The 25,221-nt window shown below is 36.4% G+C and overlaps 1 protein-coding gene across 1 annotated transcript; it reads left to right on the top strand.

Annotated features, from left to right (window-relative positions):
* Positions 1 to 6,172, top strand: ZNF546 (zinc finger protein 546). The gene is made up of 4 exons (XM_007458658.1): positions 1 to 27; positions 1,381 to 1,507; positions 2,803 to 2,898; positions 3,768 to 6,172. The coding sequence occupies exons 1-4, from the start codon at positions 19 to 21 to the stop codon at positions 5,876 to 5,878; spliced, it is 2,343 nt and encodes a 780-aa protein (XP_007458720.1). The 5' UTR covers positions 1 to 18; the 3' UTR covers positions 5,879 to 6,172.
* The last annotated feature ends 19,049 nt before the right edge of the window (positions 6,173 to 25,221 follow it).

Raw genomic sequence — 25,221 nt, 5'->3', positions numbered from 1 at the left:
TCTTGCGGTTCTACAACCATGGCCCATGTAAGTTCATGTTTATCCTCCTTGAGATGTTGTGGTTTTGAATTCCTGTGATCATTTTTCTTATCCTGAGACTTCCTTCCTAAGACAACCTGATTGCCGAAGCTGCACCCAGTTGCTCTGATCACAGTGAAGGATGGTGTCATACAGCCTAGTGGCCTCCTCCTTTGCCCCTCTTCTCTCTTTGCCCCTCTTCTCTCTCACCTGTGTTCACCTATTCATCACCTTTCCAAGTGCCCAGTCTCTCTCAGGAGCATTGATGGAGCAGTGATGGATGAAGTTGCTTGAGGGAGATATTTGAACTTCCCTTGTTAGAATCATGATTCTATGACACAGAGATGATGGTCCATTAGACTCCACAGACCTGAGTTTTAACAGGTTGATAAGATGGAATTTAGTGTTGAGTGTTCTGCATGTGATGAGATCCCATACCCTGAGAAATTTATAGGGCTAGATTGGAGTGTGACTGAGGCCTGCACGTGGGGATATCAGGGATCTATCCAGGGGGTCCCCAGAGGCATGAATAACAGGACAAAAGTCAATTTTGTGGTTGAGGAGGATGTGCTGGTCTCTAGTGACATCAGTGTCATTGTGGGTCATCCTACATCAGCATCCTCCAGCTCAGGACCAAGACAAGTGTTCCTGAAGGTTGGTGGTAGCAGGGTAGGAAGACCCTCCAGATCCCTTATGGGGAATGAAGAAAGGCTAATGGGACTGGGGAAGACCTTAGACATCTTGTCCAAAATAAATGCCTAAATATGACAGAAGGATTAGCCTGATATATCCACAAGATTAGCCAGCCGGTAAAAAAATTAACTAAGAGTTTGTCATTTGTTTTAACAAGGAAAAATGCTTATGACATTTTCTTGCATAATGATGAACCTGAGTTTTAAGGAAATCAAATGTCAATCACGTCCTATTTTCTAAGATAGAGATTTTAGAGTACTTTTGGGGAAACACAATTCATTACTTCATTTTTTTTTTAATTCCTTAAAAAAAAAATTCTTTGGAGGGAAAAGAGAATGGAACTCACATTTATTCAGAACTTAAATGGCAGGCACGTGATAGGCAATGTGCTTATTTATAGGATTTTATTTCATTGGGAACCTTTGATTATTTTATTCATTCATTCATCCCATGGTATACAGGACATTCTGTTTGTACCAAGTGTATTCTTTAAAAGCATATAGGCACTCCACTTTAGAAATCACTGATTTTCTTATTCTTCCCTACATATCACGGGCTTGAACCTCAGTTTATTGCTTGCTATATCATTGCCTCTTTCTTGCAAAGCAGTTTTCCATCTTGAAAATACATTTAAAACGTTGTTTATGATACATGGGTCTGTCATTTCAGATGTCCTTGTCATTCAGGGACGTGGCCATAGACCTCTCCCAGGAGGAATGGGAGTGCCTGGACCCTGTTCAGAGGGCCTTGTACAGGGATGTGATGTTGGAGAACTACAGCAACTTGGTCTCATTGGGTAAGGATATCTGTGCAAATAACTGACAATCTGTTTTCTGGAATATCAGTTTTCTCCATTGTTGAATTTCAGAGCTCTGTTTTAAGACACCAGCTGAATGTCTGCCCCCTATTTTGAAAGAAATGGTTTGAGCATTATTGGGTTGGAAACAGGCACTTGGTTAAGCATCATCTTCTCCATCCTGCAGTGACCTTCTCTCTTCCCTCTGGCCCTTCCTATAATTGCCCGTTTTTCTAAATTAGTCCTATATTTGAGTCCCAAGACATTTTCAGAGAAGCCAGGTGTCATATAATGGGTATGCTCAGAATTCCTATAGCTGCTCTGTGTTCATGTCTGACTCACTTGAAAAGAGATTAGCTAGTCTCAGGGTTTTGTGTTTTTGTGATCAGATCAACCTCTACATTTTATATAGTGGTGATCTGGGTTAACAATATCCATTTAAAATTCAAGCAAACAGGGGCTTCCCTGGTGGCGCAGTGGTTGAGAGTCCGCCTGCCGATGCAGGGGACACGGGTTCATGCCCCGGTCGGGGAAGATCCCACATGCTGCGGAGCGGCTGGGCCCGTGAGCAATGGCCGCTGAGCCTGCGCGTCCGGAGCCTGTGCTCCGCAACGGGAGAGGCCACAACAGTGAGAGGCCCGCGTACCACAAAAAAAAAAAAAAAAAAAAAAAAAAAATTCAAGCAAACATATCCCATCGGAGAAAAGACAGATTCTCTTCAACCTACTTTGTGCTTGAAAATTCTAGTCTGTGAATTTTGCATTTTCTATTGAAAGAATTCTGAGGAAGAACTTAGAAGTGTTTTAGGAAACAGTATTTTTCTTTTACGTAAAAAAATAATAAGAACAACAACAAAAATAATACTACATGTTAGGCATCCTTGCAAGCCCTTACATATATTAATTCATTTAATTCTCACAAGAGCCCTATGAAGTAGGTAATATTAGGCCCATTTACATTGATAAAAGCATAATACACAGAAGGAATAACAGCTGGTGGGTGACAGAGGATCTGAACCTAGACCATGGGGCTCCAGAGTCTGTGTCCTCAACCCCTCTCTATACTACCTTTAAAAGCAGAGCAAACCTTTTCCCTCCCCTATCTGGCCTCTTTAGTCCTATGACCATGAGTCCATGTAAATGTCAGTATTCGTCAATGGCCTTTCTTCATTTATCAAATACTATTTTGACCTACAATTTAATATAAATGTAACCAAGTCTAAATTAAGTCATTTAGAACTTAAGGTTTTTTGTTTGTTTGTTCTAAATCATGTGGCATTTCTTTTCTGTGAGCAGGATGTTCCTCTCCTAAGCCAGACGTGATTACTTTATTGGAGCAAGAGAAAGAGCCCTGGACGGTAATGAGAGAAGGAACAAGAAGCTGGTACACAGGTCAGTGATGGCAAATCAGGGGAGGGGGATGCCGTCATAAGTTATAGCCTTTTGGGTCAGGGAGAGGCATGGCCCTAAGATGTTGTTTGGAAAGCTCCTTTCAAAGGCCCAAGGCCTGTGGGGAAAAGGCCTGAAATCTGGGAAAACATTCAAATCCTCTCAACATGAGCTCCCATATATAGGACTTGTTTCTATAGATTTTGATTCCGCTTGTCTGGGTCGGTGCCTGAAGAGCAGTATATGTAAGGAACTCCCCTACATCCATCCTAAGTAGGAGGACCACTGACTTAACTTGTTCCTCTAATCACTTATTTTACCCTCTTTTAGAGTCACATCATTAAGTCTTTTGCCTTCTTTCAAATTGCATTACAATTTAGAGTTCTCTAAATCAGGATCCAGCGAACTTAGGCCCAGGGGCCAAACAGTTCACCATCTGCTTTTGTGTGGCTCACAGGCTAAAACTGGTTTTTACACTTTTAGTGGTTGAAAAAAATCAGAAGAAGGATATTTTGTGAAACATAAAAATTTTTGAAATTCAAATTTCAGTATCTGTAAATAAAGTGGTAATATAGTACACCGACACTTATTCAATTACATACTGTCTATGGCTGCCTTTGAGCTATAAGAGCAGAGCTGAATAACTGCGACAAAGACCACATGCCCTACAAAGCCTAAAATTTTTACTCTCTGGCTCTTTACAGAAAAAGTTTTCAGACCCCTGCTCTAAACCTTTTCATCTAATGTGTATTGTTTTCAGTTTGTCTTTTATTTCGACTATGAGATGCAATCCCTTATTCTACCCCAACATAGAAAAATCACATCACAGCATTTGTTTCCTTCTTGGTTTTTTCTTTTGTTTTTTTTTCCAGATTTGGAGTCTAAGTATGTCACCAAGAAGTTATTTCCAGAAAAGGATATTTGTGAAATATATCTGTTTCAGTTGCAGAGAGTGGACAAAAGTAAAACTTACATCCGTGAGGATACCATTTTCAGAAATGATTTGCAGTGTAAACATGAGTTTGAGAGACAAGAAAGACATCAAATGAGATGTGCTAGTCAAATGATAATCCAAAAACATATACCTCTTCTTCTGCATCAGAAAATTCATGCTAGAGAGAAATCATATGAATGTAAGGAATGTAAGAAGGCTTTTAGACAACAGTCATACCTTATTCAACATCTGAGAATTCATACGGGTGAGAGACCCTATAAATGTAAAGAATGTGGGAAAGCCTGTGTAGGGGACCTTAGAGTACATCAGACAATTCATGGTGGGGAGAGACCCTATGAATGTAACAATTGTGGAAAGACCTTTAGGCTTCATTATCATCTTACTGAACATCAGAGAATACATTCTGGTGTGAAACCCTATGAGTGTAATGAATGTGGGAAGGCCTTTAGTCGTGTTCGAGACCTTAGAGTACATCAGACAATTCATGCTGGGGAGAGACCTTATAAATGTAAAGAATGTGGGAAGGCCTTTAGACTTCACTATCAGCTCACTGAACATCAAAGAATTCATACTGGTGAGAGGCCTTATGAATGTAAGATTTGTGGAAAGACCTTTAGGGTACAACGACATATTAGTCAACATCAGAAAATTCATACTGGTGTAAAACCCTATAAATGTAATGACTGTGGGAAGGCCTTCAGTCATGGCTCATACCTAGTTCAACATCAGAAAATTCATACTGGTGACAAACCCTATGTATGTAAAGAATGTGGTAAGTCCTTTAGTTTTCATGCAGAACTTACTCGACATCATAGAATTCATACTGGTGAGAAACCCTATGAATGTAAAGAATGTGGAAAAGCCTTTCGTCTCCAAACAGAACTTACTAGGCATTGTAGAATTCATACTGGAGAGAAACCCTATGAATGTAAAGAATGTGGGAAGGCCTTTATTTGTGGCTATCAACTTACTTTACATCTGAGGGTTCATACTGGTGAGATTCCCTATGAATGTAAGGAATGTGGGAAAACCTTCAGTAGTCGCTATCATCTTACTCAACATTATAGAATTCATACTGGTGAGAAACCCTATGGATGTCAAGAATGTGGGAAGGCCTTTCGTCTTCAAGCAGAACTTACCAAACATCACAGAACTCATACTTGTGAAAAGCCCTATGAATGTAAGGAATGTGGGAAGGCCTTTATTCGTAGCAATCAACTTATTTCACACCAGCGAATTCACACCAATGAGAACACCTATGAGTGCAAGGAATGTGGGAAGATTTTTAGTCGTCGCTACAATCTTACTCAACATTATAAAATTCATACTGGTGAAAAACCCTATATATGTAAAGAATGTGGAAAGGCCTTTCGCTTTCAGACAGAACTTACTCAGCATCACAGAATTCATACTGGTGAAAAACCCTATAAATGTAAGGAATGTGGGAAAGCCTTTATTCGTAGCAATCATCTTACTCAACATCACAGAATTCATACTGGTGAGAAACCCTACAAATGTAAAGAATGTGGAAAAACCTTTAGTCGGCACTATCATCTTACTCAACATCACAGAATCCACACTGGTGAGAAACCCTACATATGTAATGAATGTGGGGATGCTTTTATTTGTAGTTATCAACTTACCTTACATCAAAGAATTCACACTGGTGAGATTCCGTATGAATGTAAGGAATGTGGAAAGACCTTTAGTCGCCGATATCATCTTACTCAACATTTTAGACTTCATACTGGTGAGAAACCTTATGGGTGTAAAGAATGTGGGAATGCCTTTCGTCTTCAAGCAGAACTTACTCGACATCACACAATTCATACTGGTGAGAAACCCTATAAATGTAAAGAATGTGGGAAGGCCTTTAGTGTTAAGTCAGAACTTACACGACATCACAGAATTCATACTGGCGAGAAACCCTATAAATGTAAAGAATGTGGGAAAGCCTTTATTCGTAGTGATCAACTAACTTTACATCAGAGAAATCATATTAGTGAGGCACCCCCATTCATAATGTAAAGATACAGTGGCCTTTAGAAAATGCCTTTTATAACAACAGAATTCATGATTGATTTAAGAAAGTTTTTACTTGTTAGGGAACATATGGGAATCCCTTTTGCTTCGTGCTCAAAACTTAACAGCAGTAGTTTTATACTATACATATTGATTTAAAGAGTTGAAAAATTACAGCATCACCCAGCCTTGGTTAACTTTAGAGAATGATACTGCTGCAGTACATCTCAAACCAAGATAAAGGGTACCCCTTCCCCCCTCAAAATTGTTGTTGACCAATACTTTTATAAGATACAATGAAATTGGATTACCAGATACATGAAACTGAAAGAAAAACAAACATACAAAATGAAAGCCCCCCATTTTTTATTATTGGACTTAACAGACATAAATTAGCTCTGTCATTTTTCTGAAAATGTCTCTAAATGTTTGCTCTCGGTGTCTGTACCTTAACTCACTGCAGACCAGAAGCAAACAACCTGTGGACCAGCATCAGTACATGGACCACACTTTATATAGCATTGTAACAGAAAATAATTCTGTTAATGTAACAGATGTGGGAAAAGACTTCAGCCATAGCAAACCTTTACTATAGTTCTCATAATTCCACCCCTGCCTGTGTGGTATTGGCAAGACACTACTCCCCTCTGTGCTTTATTTTATTTTATTCTATTTTACTTTATTTAATTTCTTTTGTGCCTCAGTTTTAAAGTGGTGATTATAGTACCTACCTAATAGTACTTTTGTAAGGATGAAATGTTAATAAAAAACAAAACCTTTAGAAGAGCATTATTCAATAAATATTATTATTAGTGATATTAGTAAGTTCATGTGAGAGGAAGACCCTGTGAATATAAAGAATTTGTAAAAAACTGTCCACTACCTTTCATTTTGTTTACTTAAATTAATAATTAATTATGGATAAAGTTTAGTGAAATAAACATTCACTTCTAAAATTCAGAAGTCATTTCTGAAAACTAATGTGAGAAAGAAGTCTCTAGAGTTGATGGGTATGGAGATTATGAGAGAACGCTTTTGAAGAATCAGGGAGAGCTGTAATGCTTTTTCTTTTATAATCCATAGAGCAGACGTGTTACAGTCTTCTTTTTCTACCCCAAATTCATGATAAATTAGAAACTAACAATGAAAAGGCCACTGTCCATTTGGAAAAAAATAAAAGAATAGTACGGGGAACACTGGTATGCCCTCTCTAGATTCAGTGATTGTTAAAACGTTGTAATATTTGGTTTGCTTCTGTATAATTTTTGACATATTTTTTGCTGTGGTATTTAAGTGTAAATATAGACATTATAACATTTCACCTCTCTCTATATATATATCATGTAACTCCTAAGAATAAAGGCTGCCTCCTACTTAATCACTATATAACTTCACACCGAAGGAGAGTAACAGCAGTACCATATCTGCAATATTACAGATAGATAAGCAGTGCCTTAACCCAACATATCTAAAAGAATGTTTCTGGGAACAGTAGTATTTAATTGTACTTGAAAAATGTTCTGTGGTCACAGATACTTATGAACTTCTAAATACTAAGTCCCTTCCAAGAAAAAAATGTTAATTATCACGCTAGCAAAGGACTTAAGAGGCCTACAATAAAGAAAATTTGCTTAACTTAGTTTATCTTACTGTATCTTAAACTTTACTAAGGAAGTCCCATTCACAATACCTAATTTCTTTGGGATTTGAACCCACACTGACAAGGCTGCCATAACTGAAAAACAGTGACCCTAAAGATGGACACTCCAGATAACCATAGCAGATGCTTAGCTATGTTGAGAAAGGAAATGCATGATGTATTTCTCTGCTGCTCACATCTCTTCCTCTGCAGTCAGTTGCTTGCCCTCTGAATGTAGGGCTGATACTTTCTACAAAATTAAAAACCCATTTGGTTTAGTTTTTTATATGAACATACCATGACATATTTAAACCTTCTCTTCTTTTTTAGTGTTTAACAATTTTTCATTATTTCAGATATACTTCAGTGAATATCCTTGTCTGTGACTGTTGGTTTCTGTGAGCTGGAATTTCTTTAATTGTACACATGTGGAAGTAGAACTGCTCATACATTATATATTCTTTCAGTTATGTTAGATATTGCTACATTGATCATAGGTCACATACACTTCCAATTCTATTAGATATTGCCAAATTGTTCTCTTAGACTCCTATCAAATTGAGTATTCCTACAGCCTTATGTTAGGTATAAAGTTTTAATAAATATTTTCATAAATTTCAATTTCAGTTGCACATTTTTTCAAACGTGTTTCTTGGCCAATCATTATTCCTTTACTTTGAATTTACAATTCTTGACTTTCTCCATTATTATTGTTCTGTTGTTTGTTTGTTTTCTAATTGACTGGAATGGCATTCTGGATAATTCATTTGCAATTCTTTTCTCCTACCTTAAATATAGCATTAGTTATGTATCTACTGAACACTCATTCTATTTTTATGAGACAGATTTCTAGGTTATAAATTGTATAATAATGTTTTATTTATTTTCTAATATTTATGTCTATTACTTTATTTACTTTTCTTTTTGAGATAGACTCTTCAGAACAAAATTGAATATTATGGTGATAGCCGTCATCAATTTCTCTGAATTTAATGGAAATTTCCCAGCATTTAATCATTTACCATAATGTTCACTCTATTTGGAGATAAATTCTCTGTGTTGCCTCTAAATAATTACCTTCAATATTTGTAGGGGACCAGAAGATACCTACTTTGTTTGGTAGTGATTGCTGAATTTTGTCCAAGGCCATTTTGTTATTTATTGGTATAATCTTATGTTTTCTCACCTTAAATTTATTGATGTATTGATTTGTTTTTATTAGTTCCTTGATATAAATTTATTGATGCACTGATTTGTTTTTATTTAAAATTGAATTTTAAACAATTCTGGTCATATACTGTGATTTTTGTCATACTGCTAAAGTACATTTGGTAATATCTTAGAATTTTTCCATCTATAATCATATGTGAGGCAGTATTATAGTTTCCTTTTTCTTTGATAAGATTTTAGAATTCAAATTAACTGTTCTTTAAAAATTAGAAACAACTTGTCTCTAAAATATGCTGAATTTTGTTTTCTATTTTTTGGCCATGCCAATTGGTATGCGGGATCTTAGTTCCCTGACCAGGGATCAAACCTGCACTCCCTGCAGTAGAATGCAGCATCTTAATCACTGGACTGCCAGGGAAGTCCCTGTTGAATTTTTATATATTGACTATGTATTTGATATCCTTGCTATAAATTCACTTAGTTCTAGAAGGGTTTATTTTTTTTTTATAAATTAGAGTTTTCTGTAAACACAATCAAGACACATATCAATATAAAGATAATTCCTTTTTCATTTTCATTTCCTTTTATATCCTTCAATTACCTTATTGCACAGGCAAGGACAGTGTTGAAGAAGCACTCAGAATGGACCTTGTTTCTGACCTTAGGGAAAAAGCATTCAATCATAAAGTGTTATGTTAGCTGTTCATTTCCATAGATATCCTTATCCGATTGTGAAAGATTTTTTCATTACTAACTTACTGAGAGCTTTACCATGAACAGTGTTGAATTTTTTCAAATACATAAAAAGCACCTATTGACATGATCTTTTGGTTTCCCTCCATCTTTAATGTGGTGAATCGCTTTGATTAATTTTAGAATGTCATACCAGCCTTGTGTTCCTAGCTTATGCCCCATTTGGTCATGATGTATTATCCTTTATACATATATTGCTGAATTCCATTTTCTAATTGTTTTTTGGAGATTTCTGTGGGTATGATTATTATTGATATTGATCTGTATTTTTTTTTTCTTATGATCTCTTTTTCAGGTTTTATTATCAGTTAAGTTGATGTCATAGAGTGAGATGGAAAGTGTTCTTTATATTCTGAAAGCAATATTGTAAGATTCATATTATTTCTTTCTTAAATTCTGGGTCAAATTGCCATTGAAACCATCTGAGCCTGGAGTTTTCTTTGTGGAAAAGATTTATAGTTTCAACAACAATATATGCCCCCAAATTGAATTTTTATATTACACCAAACTAGTGAAAATGAATTGTAAAAGAGAAAAGTTCCATTTTTAGAGAAATAAAATACATAGCAATAAGTTTAACAAAATGCATGCAGGACTACTCCTTAAAAATTATACAGTTTTGCTGAGAGAAGCTAGAGAATACCTAAATAAATGCAAAGATATGCCATAATCATGGGTGAGAAGACCCAGATATGTATGAAAGGCAATTCTCCTCAAATTTACCTGTACATTCAATGGAAGGTAATCAAAATCCCAACAGGCATTTTTGTAGAAGGTGCTACGTTGATTGTAAAACATATGTGGAGGGCTTCCCTGGTGGCGCAGTGGTTGAGAGTCCGCCTGCCAATGCAGGGGACACAGGTTCATGCCCCGGTCCGGGAAGATCCCACATGCCACGGAGCGGCTAGGCCCGTGAGCCATGGCCACTGAGCCTGCACGTCCGGAGCCTGTGCTCCGCAACAGGAGAGGCCACAACAGTGAGAGGCCCGTGTACTGCCAAAAAAAAAAACCCCAAAACAAAAAAACATATATGGAAATGCAAAGGACTTAGAATGCTTAGACTTAGAATGCTTAGATAATCTTTTAAAAGAGAAACAATGCTGGGGGATTTATACTACCTGAACTCAAGGTTTAATATGCAGCTGGAATAATCAAGACAATGTGGTATTGGTAATAATGATAAACACATAAGTGGAACAAAATAGAGAATCAAGAAATAGATTTACACTTATAAAGTCATTTGATTTTCCTTAAAAATTTCAAGACAATTCAGTGGGGGAAAGGACAGTTCTTTCAGTGGTGCTTGAACAACTGGCTAAACTTGGTAGGGAAGTTAACCTCAACCTATACCGAACAGCATACAAAAATTTAAATTGAGGTGGATCATAGATATAAACAACTATAAATTCTGACCTAAGCAAAAAAGAAAAGGCCAGAACCAGAAATATAAAAAGTATAAAGGAAAAACTTTATGGGTAAAGGCAAACATACCATAAACTTGGTAGATCAATCACTTATAAAGCTAGTTGGAAGGTTAGAAGACAAAACTAGTAAAATCATCTATATCCACAATAATTAGTGAAGGGATACACAAAACAAAAAGATGTAAAATATGATGTTAAAAAATTAAACATGGAGTGTGTTAAAAAGGCAGAATTGTTAGAATGTGTTTGAACATAAGAGATCATTGACTTAATATATTCAGATAGATAGATGATAAAAAGATAGGTAGGTAGGTAGCTAGCTAGATGATAGATAGATTCCCATCATAACCACAAACCAAGAATATATAATAGATACACACAGAGAAAAAAGAGAAAGGGATCCAAACACAACACTAAAGATAGTCATCAAATTACAAGGGGAAGAGAACAAAAGGAGACAGGAACCAAAAAAGAACTACAAAAACAACCCTAAAACAATTAACAAAATGGCAGTAAGTACGTACCTATCAACAATTACTTTAAATGTAAATGGAATAAAGCCTCCAATCAAAAGACATAAAGTGGCTAATTGGATACAAAAACGAGACCCATAAATGCTTCTACATGAGACTTCAGATCTAAGGACACACAGACTGAAGGCGAGGGTATAGTAAAAGCTATTCCATGGAAATGAAAAGAAAGATGGGATAGCAATACTTATGTCAGACAAAGTAGGATTTAAAACAAGATTGTCAGGACTTCCCTGGTGGTGCAGTGGTTAAGAATCCACCTGCCAATGCAGGGAACACGGGTTTGATCCCTGGTCTGGGAAGAACCCACATGCCATGGAACAACCAAGCCCATGCACCACAACTACTGAACCTGCGCTCTAGAGCCTGCGAGCCACAACTACTGAGCCCATGCGCCCCAGAGCCCGTGCTCTGCAACAAGAGAAGCCACTGCAATGAGAAGCCCACACACCTCAACGAAGAGTAGCCCCCACTCGCTGCAGCTAAAGAAATCCTGCATGCAGCAAAGAAGAGCCAAAGCAGCCAAAAAAAACAATTAAAAAAAAAAGATTGTAACAAGAGACAAAGCACATTACATGTTGATAAAGGGATCAATTCAACATGAGATGTAACAATTGTTAATATATATGTAACCAACAGAGGAGCACCTAAATACATAAAGCAAATATTAACAGACATAAAGGGAGAAATTGAAGCTTGCACATTAATAGTAGGTGACTTTAACACCCCACTAAAGAGATCATCCAGACAGTAAATCAATAAGGATACATTGCCTTAAATGCCACATTAAAGAATATGAACTTAATAGATATATACAGAACATTCCATCCAAAAGCAGCAGAATACACATTATTTTCAAGTGCACATGGAACATTCTCCAGGGCAGATCACATGCTAGGCCACAAAATGTCACAATAAAGTTAAGAATATTGAAATCATACCAAGCATCTTTTCCAACCACAATGATACAGAACTAGAAGTCAAATACATGAAAAAAACCCCTGCAAATTGGGCTTCCCTGGTGGCGCAGTGGTTGAGAGTCAGCCTGCGGATGCAGGGGACGCGGGTTCATGCCCCAGTCCAGGAAGATCCCACATGCCATGGAGCAGCTAGGCCCGTGAGCCATGGCCGCTGAGCCTGCGCGTCCGGAGCCTGTGCTCCACAACGGGAGAGGCCACAACAGTGAGAGGCCCGCGTATCGCAAAAAAACACAAAAAAACAAAAAAAACAAAAACCCTGCAAATAAACACAAACACATGGAGGCTAAACAATATTCTCCTAAACAACCAATGGGTCACTGAAGAAATCAAAGAGGAAATCAAAAAATACCTTGATAGAAATGAAAATGGAAACAATCCAAAATCTGTGAAACACAGCAAATGCAGTTCTAAGAGAGAAATTTATAGTGATGCAAGCCTGCCTCAGGAAACAAGAAACATGTCAATCTAGTCTTACACATAAAGAAACTAGAAAAAAAGAACAATCAAAATCCAAAATTAGTAGAAGGAAAGAAATAATAAAGATCAGAGTAAAAATAATTGAAATAGAGACAAAGGACAATATAAAAGATCAATGAAACTAACAGGTAGTACGCAGGCCTCTCACCGCTGTGGCCTCTCCCGTTGCGGAGCACAGGCTCCGGATGCGCAGGCCCAGTGGCCATGGCCTACGGGCCCAGCCGCTCCGCGGCATGTGGGATCCTCCCGGATCGGGGCACGAACCCGCATCCCCTGCATCAGCAGGAGGACTCTCAACCACTGCACCACCAGGGAAGCCCCAATCCAAATGATTTTTATACTAACTTTGCTTTCACTAACCTTTTGAATTGGCTCTTAATAATTCTAATAATTTAGCAAAGGATTCCAGCAGTTTCCTTCTTAAAATTTATAGAATCTGTCAATGATAAAAGATAATGTTACTTTCTTTCCAATTATTGTAAATTTTACTTTTTCTCTTTAATTTACAGCCCAGGAATCTGAAAACATGAGAAATGAAGTAGTGAAACAGATATTTTTACTTGCAGCAATCCCAAAGGAAAAGCTTTCAATATTAAACACTTACTATCATCCTGTATTGTAGGTGTTTTTGTCAGAGTAAGGGTATTCTTTCTATTGCTACCTAATTAAATATTATTATGATAAATATATTTTGAATTTTATTACATGATCTTATGCATATATTAAAGTGTTAATTTCTTCCCCCTTTGGTCTATTCAAGTATATGTTGAATTTTATTACATGATCTTATGCATATATTAAAGTGTTAATTTCTTCCCTCTTTGGTCTATAAGTGTGGGTAATCATACAGATGAAGTTTCAATTTGGGGATAATTTATTGGTCAAGTTTGGGATAATTTATTGGTCAAAAGCTTGACTCTTTTTACATATTGGGAACACAATTTTATAGTTATTTTGTATAGATTGTTTTCACTGAATTAGTGAAATAGTCTTGTAATTTTTTTCATACTATATTTTTACATTTTGCTACCAAGATTATACTAACCTCATAACATGATTAATGGAATGTTATTCGATTAGCTGACCTTAGCAGTGCATTGTAGATGTTATTTGTATCTGGTGTGTTTGGCATACTTCACCATGACATATTCTTTGAGATTTCCTTTGGAACGATTTTTGCTCACCATTCAATTTTATCATGAGGAGCATTGTACACTTACATCTTTCTGTTATTCTGAAATCTTTTTTTGGTAAGTTAAGTCCCCTAGAAATTTGCCCCCAGATCTCTTACATTTGCAAATTTATTGGCATAATCATAGTATCATGTTATTTTCTGATATTTGCAACTTCTTCACTGCTATCTTTTAACATGTTTAATCCTGAAATTATTTGTACATTCCTTTTGGGGAGTATTACAATCTCACATAGGTGTGTTAATTTTATTTTTCTTTTGAAGGAACTGACTTAAACATTTTTTTTACCCTTCCATATGAAGACTGTCATCTATTAATTTCAGCTTTTAGTTGTATCAATTCCATTCATTTCTTTTTCTGATTAATTTGCTTTTCCTTTTCTAGTGTCACTGTTCCTCCCACCCCCATCTGAATTAACAGTTTTAATTACACCTGCTTTATAACCTAATTCTGTGCCTATATTCTCAAAAATTTCTGGCATACAGCCTCTGGAAGTGACATATCTTGGTCTGAAATATAGAATTGAATATTTCAACAGCCTCCCTCATACTGAACTGTCAATCATTACAAGCTCCATTATGTATAATTTCACAGTACTTTGTTTTATTTGAAGCCCAGTTGACCTAATTAAAATATCTTTAAAAAATCAATAAGATTATGTTTCCAAGTGATGCAGTTTGGGGATTTTTCTTCGTACTCAAGTTCGTACTATATGGAAACACAAAATACCCTGAATAGCTAAAACAACCTTAAGAAAGAAGAACAAAGCTGGAGGCATCATACTTCCTGATTTCAAACTATACTACAAAGCTACAGTAATCAAAACTATAGGGTACTGGTACGAAAAACAGACAAATAGATCAATGGAACAGGATAGAGACCCCAGAAATGAATCCACACTTATATGGACAATTAATCTACCACAAAGGAGGCAAGAATATACAGTGAGGAAGACAGCCTCTTCAGTAAATGGTGTTAGAAAACTGGACTGCTATACACAAAAGATTCAAACTGGACTCTTCTTTCCCACCATGCACAAAGATAAATTCAAAATGGATTAAAGACTTAAATGTAAGACCTGAAACCATTAAACTTTTAGAAGAAAACATAGGCAGTACACTCTTTGACATCATTCTTAGAAACACTTTTTAAAATATGTCTCCTCAGGAAAGAAAAGAAAAGCAAAAATAAACAAATGAGACTACATCAAACTAAAAAGCTTTGGGATTTCCCTGGCGAGCCAGTAGTTAAGACTTCACCTTCTAGTGCAGGGGGTGCAGGTTTGATCCCTGGTCAGGGAGCTAAGATCCCACATGCTTCGCAGCCAAAAAACCAAAACATAAAACAGAAGCAATACTGTAACAAATTCAATAAAGACTGTAAAAATGGTCCACATCATAAAAACCTTTGCACAGTGAAGGGAACTATCAACAAAATGAAAAGGTCACCTCCTGAATGGGAGAAAATATTTTCCAAAAATGTATCTGATAAGGGGTTAATATCCAAATATAAAAAGAACTCACACAACTCAACATCAAAAAAACCAAGCAATCCAACTAAAAAATGGGCAGAGGATCTGAATAGATAACTTTCCAAAGAAGACATAAAGATGCAATCAGACACATGAAAAGATGATCAACATCACTAATGATTAGGGAAATGGCAACAAAACCACAATAAGATACCACCTTACAACTGGTAGAATGGCTATTATCAAAAGACAATAACAGGTGTTGGTGATGGAGAAAAGGGAATCCTGTGAACTTTCTGTGGTATGTTAATTGGTGTAGCCACTATGGAAAGCAGTATGGAGATTCCTCAAAACATTAAAAATAGAACCATATTGATCTAGCATGTGATCCATATGATCCAGCAATGTGATCCAGCAATTCCACTTCTGGGTATTTATCCAAATAAAACAAAAACATTAATTAGAAAGGATATCTGCATCTCTATGTTCACTGCAGCATTATTTACAATAGCTAAGATATAGAAGCAACCCAAGTACCCATCTATAGATGAATGGATAAATAAGATGTGGAATGTGTACATATATTATTACTCAACCATGAAAAAGAATGAAATATTGCCATTTGTGACAACATGGATTGACCTAGAGGGTATTGTGCTAAGTGAAATGAGTCAGACAGAGAAAGGCAAATACTGTATGATTTCACTTATATGTGGAATCTAAAAATAAAACAAATGAAAAAACATAATAAAACAGAAACAGAGTCCTCGATACAGAGAACAAAGAGGTGGTTGCCAGAGAAGAAGGGGGTGGGGAGGAGGAATGAAATAGGTGAGGGAGATTAACAGGTATAAAATTCCAGGTGCAAAATGAATGAGTCTCTGGTATGAAATGTATGGTGTGGAGAATATAGTCAACAACTATGTAATATCTTTGTATGGTGCATGTCATAACTAGACGTATCATGGTGACCACTTTGAAATATACAGAAATACCAAATCACTATGTTGTGTAACAGGATCTGACATAGTGGTGTAGGTCAATTACACTTCTAAAACAAACTCATAGAAAAAAGAGATCAGATTTGTGGTTACCAGAGGCGGGGGGTAGAGGGAGGGAAAATTGGATGAAAGCAGTCAAAAGGTACAAACTCCCAGTTATAAGCACTAGGGATATAATGTACAACATGATAAAGATAATTAACACTTACATACGAAAGTTGTTAAGATAGTAATTCCTAGGAGTTCTCATCACAAGAAAAAAAAAAGTTTATATTGCATAGGCTGTTTGCAAATTCTACTTCCTTAATGACCTCCAGGCTTTATTTTAGATCCCTTTTACATAAATGACTCCTTTTTGTTGTTCATAGTCCACCTTGCCCCCCCCCACCCTTTTTTTTTCACCTTTCCTCCTTTTGATCAATATCTTTCCTTGGAAAGCATCGATGATCAATTATCTTATGGTTTTAGGATCATTTGTTGGTATTATTAAATAAGAGCCCCTCAGCACCGGTTAGGCTAATTCCTAGTGTGTCACATACCATGGAGGAGGGAAAGGAAATAAGAATCATGATTGTAAAGGAACAGCTACATTCAAACAACAAAAAGTCTTTCAGAAAGTAGAATTTAGGCATTGTCCACACCTGAAATAATGATGGATTCAGTCCACTCTTCATTGATGGAATGAATTGCAGGATGTGTCTGGTTGAGTAATTCAAGCCTCTGAGCAACTGTAATCTTAATATCCTAAGTAGCTGAGCAACAAGGAGAAATACAGAGTATAAAGAGTTTTAAACCAAAAAAGAGAGAACAAATTAAAACTGATTACATATGTAGTTGTAACCTGGATTTGCAGTAAGGCACTGAGTCCAGAGGGTAGCCAGCTGAGGAAGAATTCTAGACTTAAGGGTGGAAACCTCATTTTCAGTTTGTAATGTCTCTGATGATGTCATCAGATGTTTAGGTAAACTTTCAGAGTGTCTCATATAGCATCAGACACAAAAATTTGTTTATACATGAGCTGTTGTGGTAAAGTTTATGCTCTGAAGCATTATTAAGTTGTCCAATTTTAGCCATTGGCTTTAGTCCAGTGGCTTTGGGAAAAGGGAAGTTTTAGTTCTCAATGATTCCAAGTCAAAAGGATGGGAGGAAAAACTGAAACTGTTAGTTTAGAGATTAATAGGCAGATATTTGAGGAAAACAGAAGAATTCTGGATCCAGTCCAGTTTACAGGGAAATACCAAAACCTCAAAGACAACAGCACTAGAACCTATTATACACAGAATAAAACCAAAGTTGGTTCTTTGAAAAGACCAACAAAATTTATAAACCTTTAGCTAGATATATTAAGAAATAAAGAGAGAAGCCTCAAATCACTAAAATCAGAAATGACAGTGGGGACATTACCATTGATTAAACAGAAATAAAAAGGATTATAAGAGTACTATGAAAAATTGTATGCCAACAAACTGTATAACCTAGATGAAACAGACATATTTCTAGAAACATACAATCCACCAACATGATTGTTGTCATGATTCACATGAAGAAATAGAAAACCTGAACAGACTAATAACAAGTAAGGAGATTGAATCAGTAATCAAAAATCTCCCTGTAAAGAAAAGCCCCTGGACCTGATGGTTTCAATGGTGAATTTTACCAAACATTTAAAGAAGAATTAATACCAATCCTTCTTAAACTCTTCCAGCCTTCCCCTGCAGTCGCTCATGCCTTTCCTTTCCAACCCTGGCCAGGCAGGATGGTTCCTGCAAAAAAGGGTAGCAAGAATAAGAAGGGCTGGTCCACCATCAATGAGGTGGTGACCAGAGAATACACTATCAACATTCACAAGTGCATCTATGGAGTGGGTTTCAAGAAGTGGGCCCCTCGGGCACTCAGAGAAATCTGGAAATTTGCCATGAAGGAGATGGGAACTCTAGATGTACACATCGACACCAGGCTCAACAAAGCTGTCTGGGCCAAAGGAATAAGGAATGTCCCATTCCGTATCCGTGTGCGGTTGTTCAGAAAACGTAATGAAGAAGAAGAATCACCAAACAAGCTCTATATGTTTGTTACTTATGTACCTGTCACCACTTTCAAAAATCTACAGACAGTTAATGTGGATAAGAACTAACCACTGATTGTCCAATAAAGTTATAGAACTGCCAAACAACAACAACAACAACAAATCTCTTCCAAAAAATTGAAAAGGAGGGAACACTCCCAAATTCATTTCACAAGGGCAGCATTACCCTGATACCAAAGCCAGATAAGGACACTACAAGAAAGCTACAGGCCAATATCCCTGGTGAACATAAATGCAACAAGATACAAGCAAACTGAATTCATCAGCACATTAAAAGGATCATACACCATGATCAAGTGCGATTTAGCCCCAGGATGCAATGATGTTTCAACACAGGCAAATCAATAAATGTGATACACCACATTAATAGAATCACAAATACATATCCTATAATCATCTCAATAGATGCAGAAAAGCATTTAACAAAATTCAACACATTTTCTTGATAAAAACTCTAAACAAACTGCATGTAGAAGAAACACACCTCAACATAATAAAGGTCATATATGACAAGCCCCCAGCTAACATACTCAACAGTGAAAGGCTGAAAGTTTTTCCTCTGAGATCAGGAGCAAGACAAAGATGCTCACACTCACCACTCCTATTTAACATAGTGCTAGAAGTCCTAGCCAGAACGAGCAGGCAAGAAGATGAAATACAAGGCAACCAAACAGGAAAGGAAGAAGTAAAACTGTCTCTATTTGCAGATGGCATGAAAGAAAGACCCTAAAGAACCCTAAAGACTCCGCCAAAAAAACTGTTACAACTAAACAAGAAATTCAGTAATGTTGCAGGATACAAGATCAGCATACAAAACATACACTAACAGCAAGTTACCTGGGAAAAAAGCAATCCCACTTATGATAGCATCAAAAGAGCAACAACGGGGGCTTCCCTAGTGGCGCATTGGTTGAGAGTCTGCCTGCTGGTGCAGAGGACACGGGTTCGTGCCCCAGTCTGGGAGGATCCCGCATGCCGCGGAGCGGCTGGGCCCGTGAGCCATGGCCGTTGAGCCTGCGCGTCCGGGGCCTGTGCTCCGCAGCGGGAGAGGCCACAACAGTGAGAGGCCCATATACCGCAAAACAAACAAACAAACAAACAAAAACAACGGGCTTCCCTGGTGGCGCAGTGGTTGGGAGTCCGCCTGCCGATGCAGGGGACACGGGTTCATGCCCTGGTCCGGGAGGATCCCACATGCCGCGGAGCGGCTGGACCCGTGAGCCATGGCCACTGGGCCTGCGCGTCCGGAGCCTGTGCACCGCAGCGGGAGAGGCCACAATGGTGAGAGGCCCGCGTACCGCAAAAAACAAAACAAAAACAACAACAACAATAAAATAGGAATAAATTTCACCAAGCAAGTGAAAGATCTATACAGTGAAAACTATAAGACATTGATGAAAGGAACTGAAGACACAAATAAGTGAAAACAAGTGGGACTATATCAAACTAAAAAGGTTCTATGCAGCAAAAGAAATTATCAAAAAATGAAAAGGCAACCTACAGAATAGGAGAAAATATTTGCAGACGATGTGTTGGATAAGAGATTAATATACAAAATATATAAGGAACTCATACAACTCAAAAGCAAAAACAAAAACAAACCCCAGATAATCCAATTTTAAAATGGGCAAAGGACTTGAAAACATTTTTCCAAAGATACTCCAGTGGTCAACAGGTACATGAAAAGGTGTTCAACATCACTAATCATCAGGGAAATGCAAATCAAAACCAAAATGAGATATCACTTCACACCTGCTAGAATAGCTATCAAAAATACAGGAGTAACAAGGGCTGGTGAGGAGGTGGAGAAAAGGTTAACACTTGTATGCAGTTGATGGAAATGTAAATTAGTGAAACCACGATGGAAAACAGTATGGAGGTTATTGAAATAATTAAGAATAGAACTACCATATGATATAGCAATTCCACTTCCAGATATATATCTGAAGAAAATGAAACCACTATCTTGAATAAATATCAGCATCCCCATGTTCATCACAGCATTACTTACAATAGCCAAGAAATGGAAACAACCTAAGTGTCCAAACATGGATGAATAAAGAAATTGTGAGGTGTATATATATATTATATATATATATATATCTCCTATATAAATAGGAAATCCTGCCATTTTTGACAATATGGATGAAACCTGAGGGCACTATACTAAGTGAAGTAAGTCAAACAGAGAAAGATAATACTCTATAATCTCACTTATACATGGAATCTAAAAAAAACACTGAACAGATTGGTGGTTGCCAGTGGTGGGGGAAGTCAGGGGGTTGGGGGAAATGAGTGAAGTTAGTCAAAAGGTACAAGTTTCTAGTTATATGATAAATAAGTAGTGTACAGCACTGTGACTAAAGTTAACAATACTGTATTATATATTTGAAAGTTGCTGGGGGGTGGATTTTTAGTGTTCATCACACAAAAAATAAGTAACTATGTGAAGTGTTGGATGTGCTAACTAAAATTATTGTTGTAATCACTTTGCAATATATACATATATCAAATCATTATGTTACATACCTTAAACTTATGTTATATGCCAACTATCTCAACAAAGCTGGAAAAAATTTTAAAGTAAAAAAATGGATGAAGTCTGTTTCTTAACTATTAATCCTCATTTTTACTGTGTTGCTTCCTTATATTGGCTAAGGTTTATTCTGCTTGTTTTGTAGTTTCTTGACTTGAAAGTGTACACTTTTTTTCAAAAGCCTGTCAATTTCTCATGTGTCAGGCATGGTATAGGTAGGTGCTGAGGATAGAGTACTGAATAACAACAAAACAAAGTTCTGGTCAAAACAATCTTGGTTTCCTGTATACACTGAAGGATACTAATTTTTTTAGAGTATGGTTTCAGCCACATCACACAAGTTCAATTATGTCGACATTTTAATGTCATTCATTCCTGGAGTCTATTTCAATTTTTATTTTCTGTTTGATCCAGGATTTAAATATATATGATTATAAATTTCCAGAGAGATTACAAAGTGTCTCCACACAAATTACCAACTGCAAACAAGATCTTTATAATGGAGATTCGGAAGCCACTATCTTACCCAAATGATCAAACTTAGTTTCACTAAGAATGGGACAGCCTGTCCTTAAATGTTTTCTAACATGTTGCAATATGACAAACATAACCTACTAATTACTCTTCCCTCAAGCATTTAATGTGAAACTAATGGAGCCTCTACACCTAAATTCCTTTGTACAGAAAATACGAAGGCTAGAGCAAGGCTAAATGACACTATAAAGAAACAAAAAACAAAAAACCTAAGAGTCAACACTTTTTTTTCAACATTATTTTTTTAATGAGGAGAAATGTTCTATACTAGTGACTCTCTAACTGTGGTGCCTATCAGAATCACCTAGAGAGCTAGTAAAATACACAGAGGCCCAGGCTCCCTGAGGTAGGATAGGGTCTGGACGTTTGTACTTTTATCAAGTTCCACAGGTGATTCTGATACCCAAGGAAATTTGAGAGTCACTGTGGCAGACTAAAAAGTGTAAAGAGATCTAACAAGCAACAAACCCACTTCAGAATCTGGAATGCATTCTCCTTAGAAAATAAACAGCTGTAAAAAGCATTTTAGACACCAATGAAGAAATCTGAATACAGGATAGATATTATGGAATTATGGATAATTTCCTTTAGGATAATTATGGAACTATATGTAAGACTGTCTTTATGTTTGGGAGATACATACCAATGTAATAAGGGGTAGTATCATGATGTCTAAAACATATTCTCAATGGTACAACAAAAAATATACAGAAAAATAAACATGTTAAATTGTTAACAACTTTGAATCTGGGTAGGGATATATGGGTGTTTATTGAACTATTCTTTCAACTTTTCCAATTTTAACAATTTTTATGATAAAGAGTTGGATATTATATAAGTGGGTAGTTTTTACTTTGCTATTCTTTTGTTAATTTGTCTTAACTGCTGGACAGACAACATAAATTACACATTTTCTGCCTGTTGAAATTTTTATAGGCAAATCATTTCAAAAACTCTCCCTGATGCTTCAAAAGCTGTAATGCTGGGTTTCTTTCCAGCGTTAACTTTTTGATGTAACTTACAGAATGAGGTCTTAAAGAAAATCCTGCCATGTTCTTTACCTTCCACTAGATATTATGCAGAATAAGTTATTTAAGATTTAATAACAGATGAATGGCTTTTCTAAATTGCCCACAATGATACAACTTTCCTCTCACATCAATAACAGTAATGCAAATGACACAACAATGTAAAAGCTATTCTTTGAGTGCAGCCATGTGCCAAATACTCTTTCAAAGCTTTTATATGTATTAGAACACATTTACACCCACAACTGCACTACTAAGTAATCTCTGTTCTTGCCATTTACAGTGCAAAAAGAGGATAAGCATCTAGCCTAATGTCACACAGGTAGTGAAATGCAATGATGATAAAGTATGTGCTTCAAGTGGACGTTTTCTTACATTCGTTTCAGTAAGTTTTTCTCTAGTTTGAATTTGAACACTTTTCTGAGTTTCTGAAATTAACATACCTAGTAAAATATCTTTTATGGTTAGTAAGTTATGAACATGAAGCCTATCCTATATTCCTCACAATCAAAGACAATAGAGAGTGTCTTCTCTGAATTCTAACCTGTTTACTATGACTATAAATCTTTCCATATTACTTATCCTCATAGAGTTTCTCACCAGTATGAATACTGTGCTGTTGAGAAAATCTCAGACCATGACAAAAGGTTTTCCTACGTTCTTCTATATTCATAGGATTTCTCACCAGTATGAATTCTCTGATGTTGAGTAAGTTGTTCATATCCAGTGAATGTTTGTCCACATTCCTTATATTCATAGGACTCCTGACGATTATGAACTTTCTGTTGTTGAGTAAGATGACCATTCACAGTGAAGGCTTTCCCACATTCTTTACATTCACAGGGTTGGCAAAACTTTTACATTCATAGGGTTGGCAAAAATTGGCAAAACTTTAGCTAGACTGACCAAGGAAAAAGGAGAGAAGGCTCAAATTACTGAAATCAGGGATGAAAAGGGGGACATTACTACTGATCTTACAGAAATAAAAAGGACTCTAAGAGAATATGAAAATTTTTATGCCAATAAATTAGATAACCTAGATAAAATGCAAAAATTCCTAGATAGACATAAACTACCAAAACTGATCCAAGGAAGGGGACTTCCCTGGTGGTCCAGTGGTTAAGAGTCCATGTTTCAAATGCAGGGGGTGTGGGTTTGATCCCTGGTTGGGGAGCTAGGATCCCACATGTGGCGTGGCAAAAACAAAACAAAACAAAACTGACTCGAGGAATTTAGTAATCAAACAACTTCCCACAAAGAAAAACTCAGATCCAGATGGCTTCACTGGTGAATTTTACCAAATATTTAAAGAATTAACACCAATCCTTCACAAACTCTTCCCAAAAACTGAAGAGCAAGGAACACTTTCCAACTCACTCAGTGAAGCCAGTATTATCCTGACCCCAAAACCTAAACAATACAATCATAAAAAAAGAAAACTACAGCCCAATATCTCTTATGAATATAGACACAAAAATCCTCAACAAAGTACCAGCAAACTAAATCCACCAACATTTTAAAAAATGGATTATACATCATGACAAAGTGGGATTTATCCCAGGAACACAAATTTGGCTCAACATATGAAAATCAGTCAATATATATGAATGAACTTATTTACAAAACAGAAACAGACTTGCAGACTTAGAGAACAAACCTATGGTTACCAGGGAGGAAGTGGGCGGGGACAGTTAGGGAGTTTGGGATTGACATGTACACACTGCTATATTTAAAATGGATAACCAACAAGGACCTACTGTATAGCATAGAGAACTCTGCTCAATATTATGTAACAACCTAAATGGGGAAAGAATTTGAAAAAGAATAGATACATGTTTATGTATAACTGAATCACTTTGCTGTACATCTGAAACTAACACAACGTTGTTAATCAACTGTACTCCAATGTAAAAAAGTTAAAAAAAAGAAAAGAAACTCAATCAGTGAAATATACCATATGAATAGAATAAAGGACCATCTCAATAGTTGCCAAAAAAAAAAGTATTTGACAAAATCCCACCAAGTACTGTCATACTTAACAGTAAAAGACTAAAAGCTCTCTCACTAAGATCAGGACCAGGACCAAAATAAAGATATTCTGTCTCACAACTTTTATTCAACATTTTATCAGAGGTTCTAGCCAAGGAAATTAGGCAATAAAGAGAAATAAAAGGTAACCAGATGAAAAAGAAAGAAGTAAAACTATTTCTATTTGCAAATAACATGATCTTGTATACATATATAAAATCTTAAGACATCCACAAAAATCTATTAGAACTAATAAACTAGTTCAGCAAAGTTGTAGGATACAAGATCAATATACAAAAATCAGTTTATTTCTATACACTTGCAATGAACCATTCAAAAAGGAAATTCAAAAAAAAACAATTCCACTTACAATAGTATCAAAAATATAGAGATACATAAGAATAAATTTAACAAAAGAAGTGCAAGACTTTTACACTGAAAACTACAAACATCGTTGAAGGGAATTAAATAAATGGACAGACATCCCATGTTCATGAAT

This window comes from Lipotes vexillifer, unplaced genomic scaffold (genome assembly GCF_000442215.2).
Source record: "Lipotes vexillifer unplaced genomic scaffold, Lipotes_vexillifer_v1.1 scaffold371, whole genome shotgun sequence".
NCBI classification, from domain to species: Eukaryota; Metazoa; Chordata; class Mammalia; order Artiodactyla; family Lipotidae; genus Lipotes; species Lipotes vexillifer.
The sequence above is the reverse complement of the archived record's forward strand: the minus strand, read 5'-3'. Positions and strand labels throughout refer to the sequence as shown.

What these genes read in the sequence shown, in the direction of transcription:
- ZNF546 (XM_007458658.1), top strand. An exon ending in CAGCAACTTGGTCTCATTGG is followed by an intron (nt 1,508 to 2,802) that starts GTAAGGATATCT and finishes TTCTGTGAGCAG; the next exon opens with GATGTTCCTCTCCTAAGCCA. An exon ending in AACAAGAAGCTGGTACACAG is followed by an intron (nt 2,899 to 3,767) that starts GTCAGTGATGGC and finishes TTTTTTTTCCAG; the next exon opens with ATTTGGAGTCTAAGTATGTC.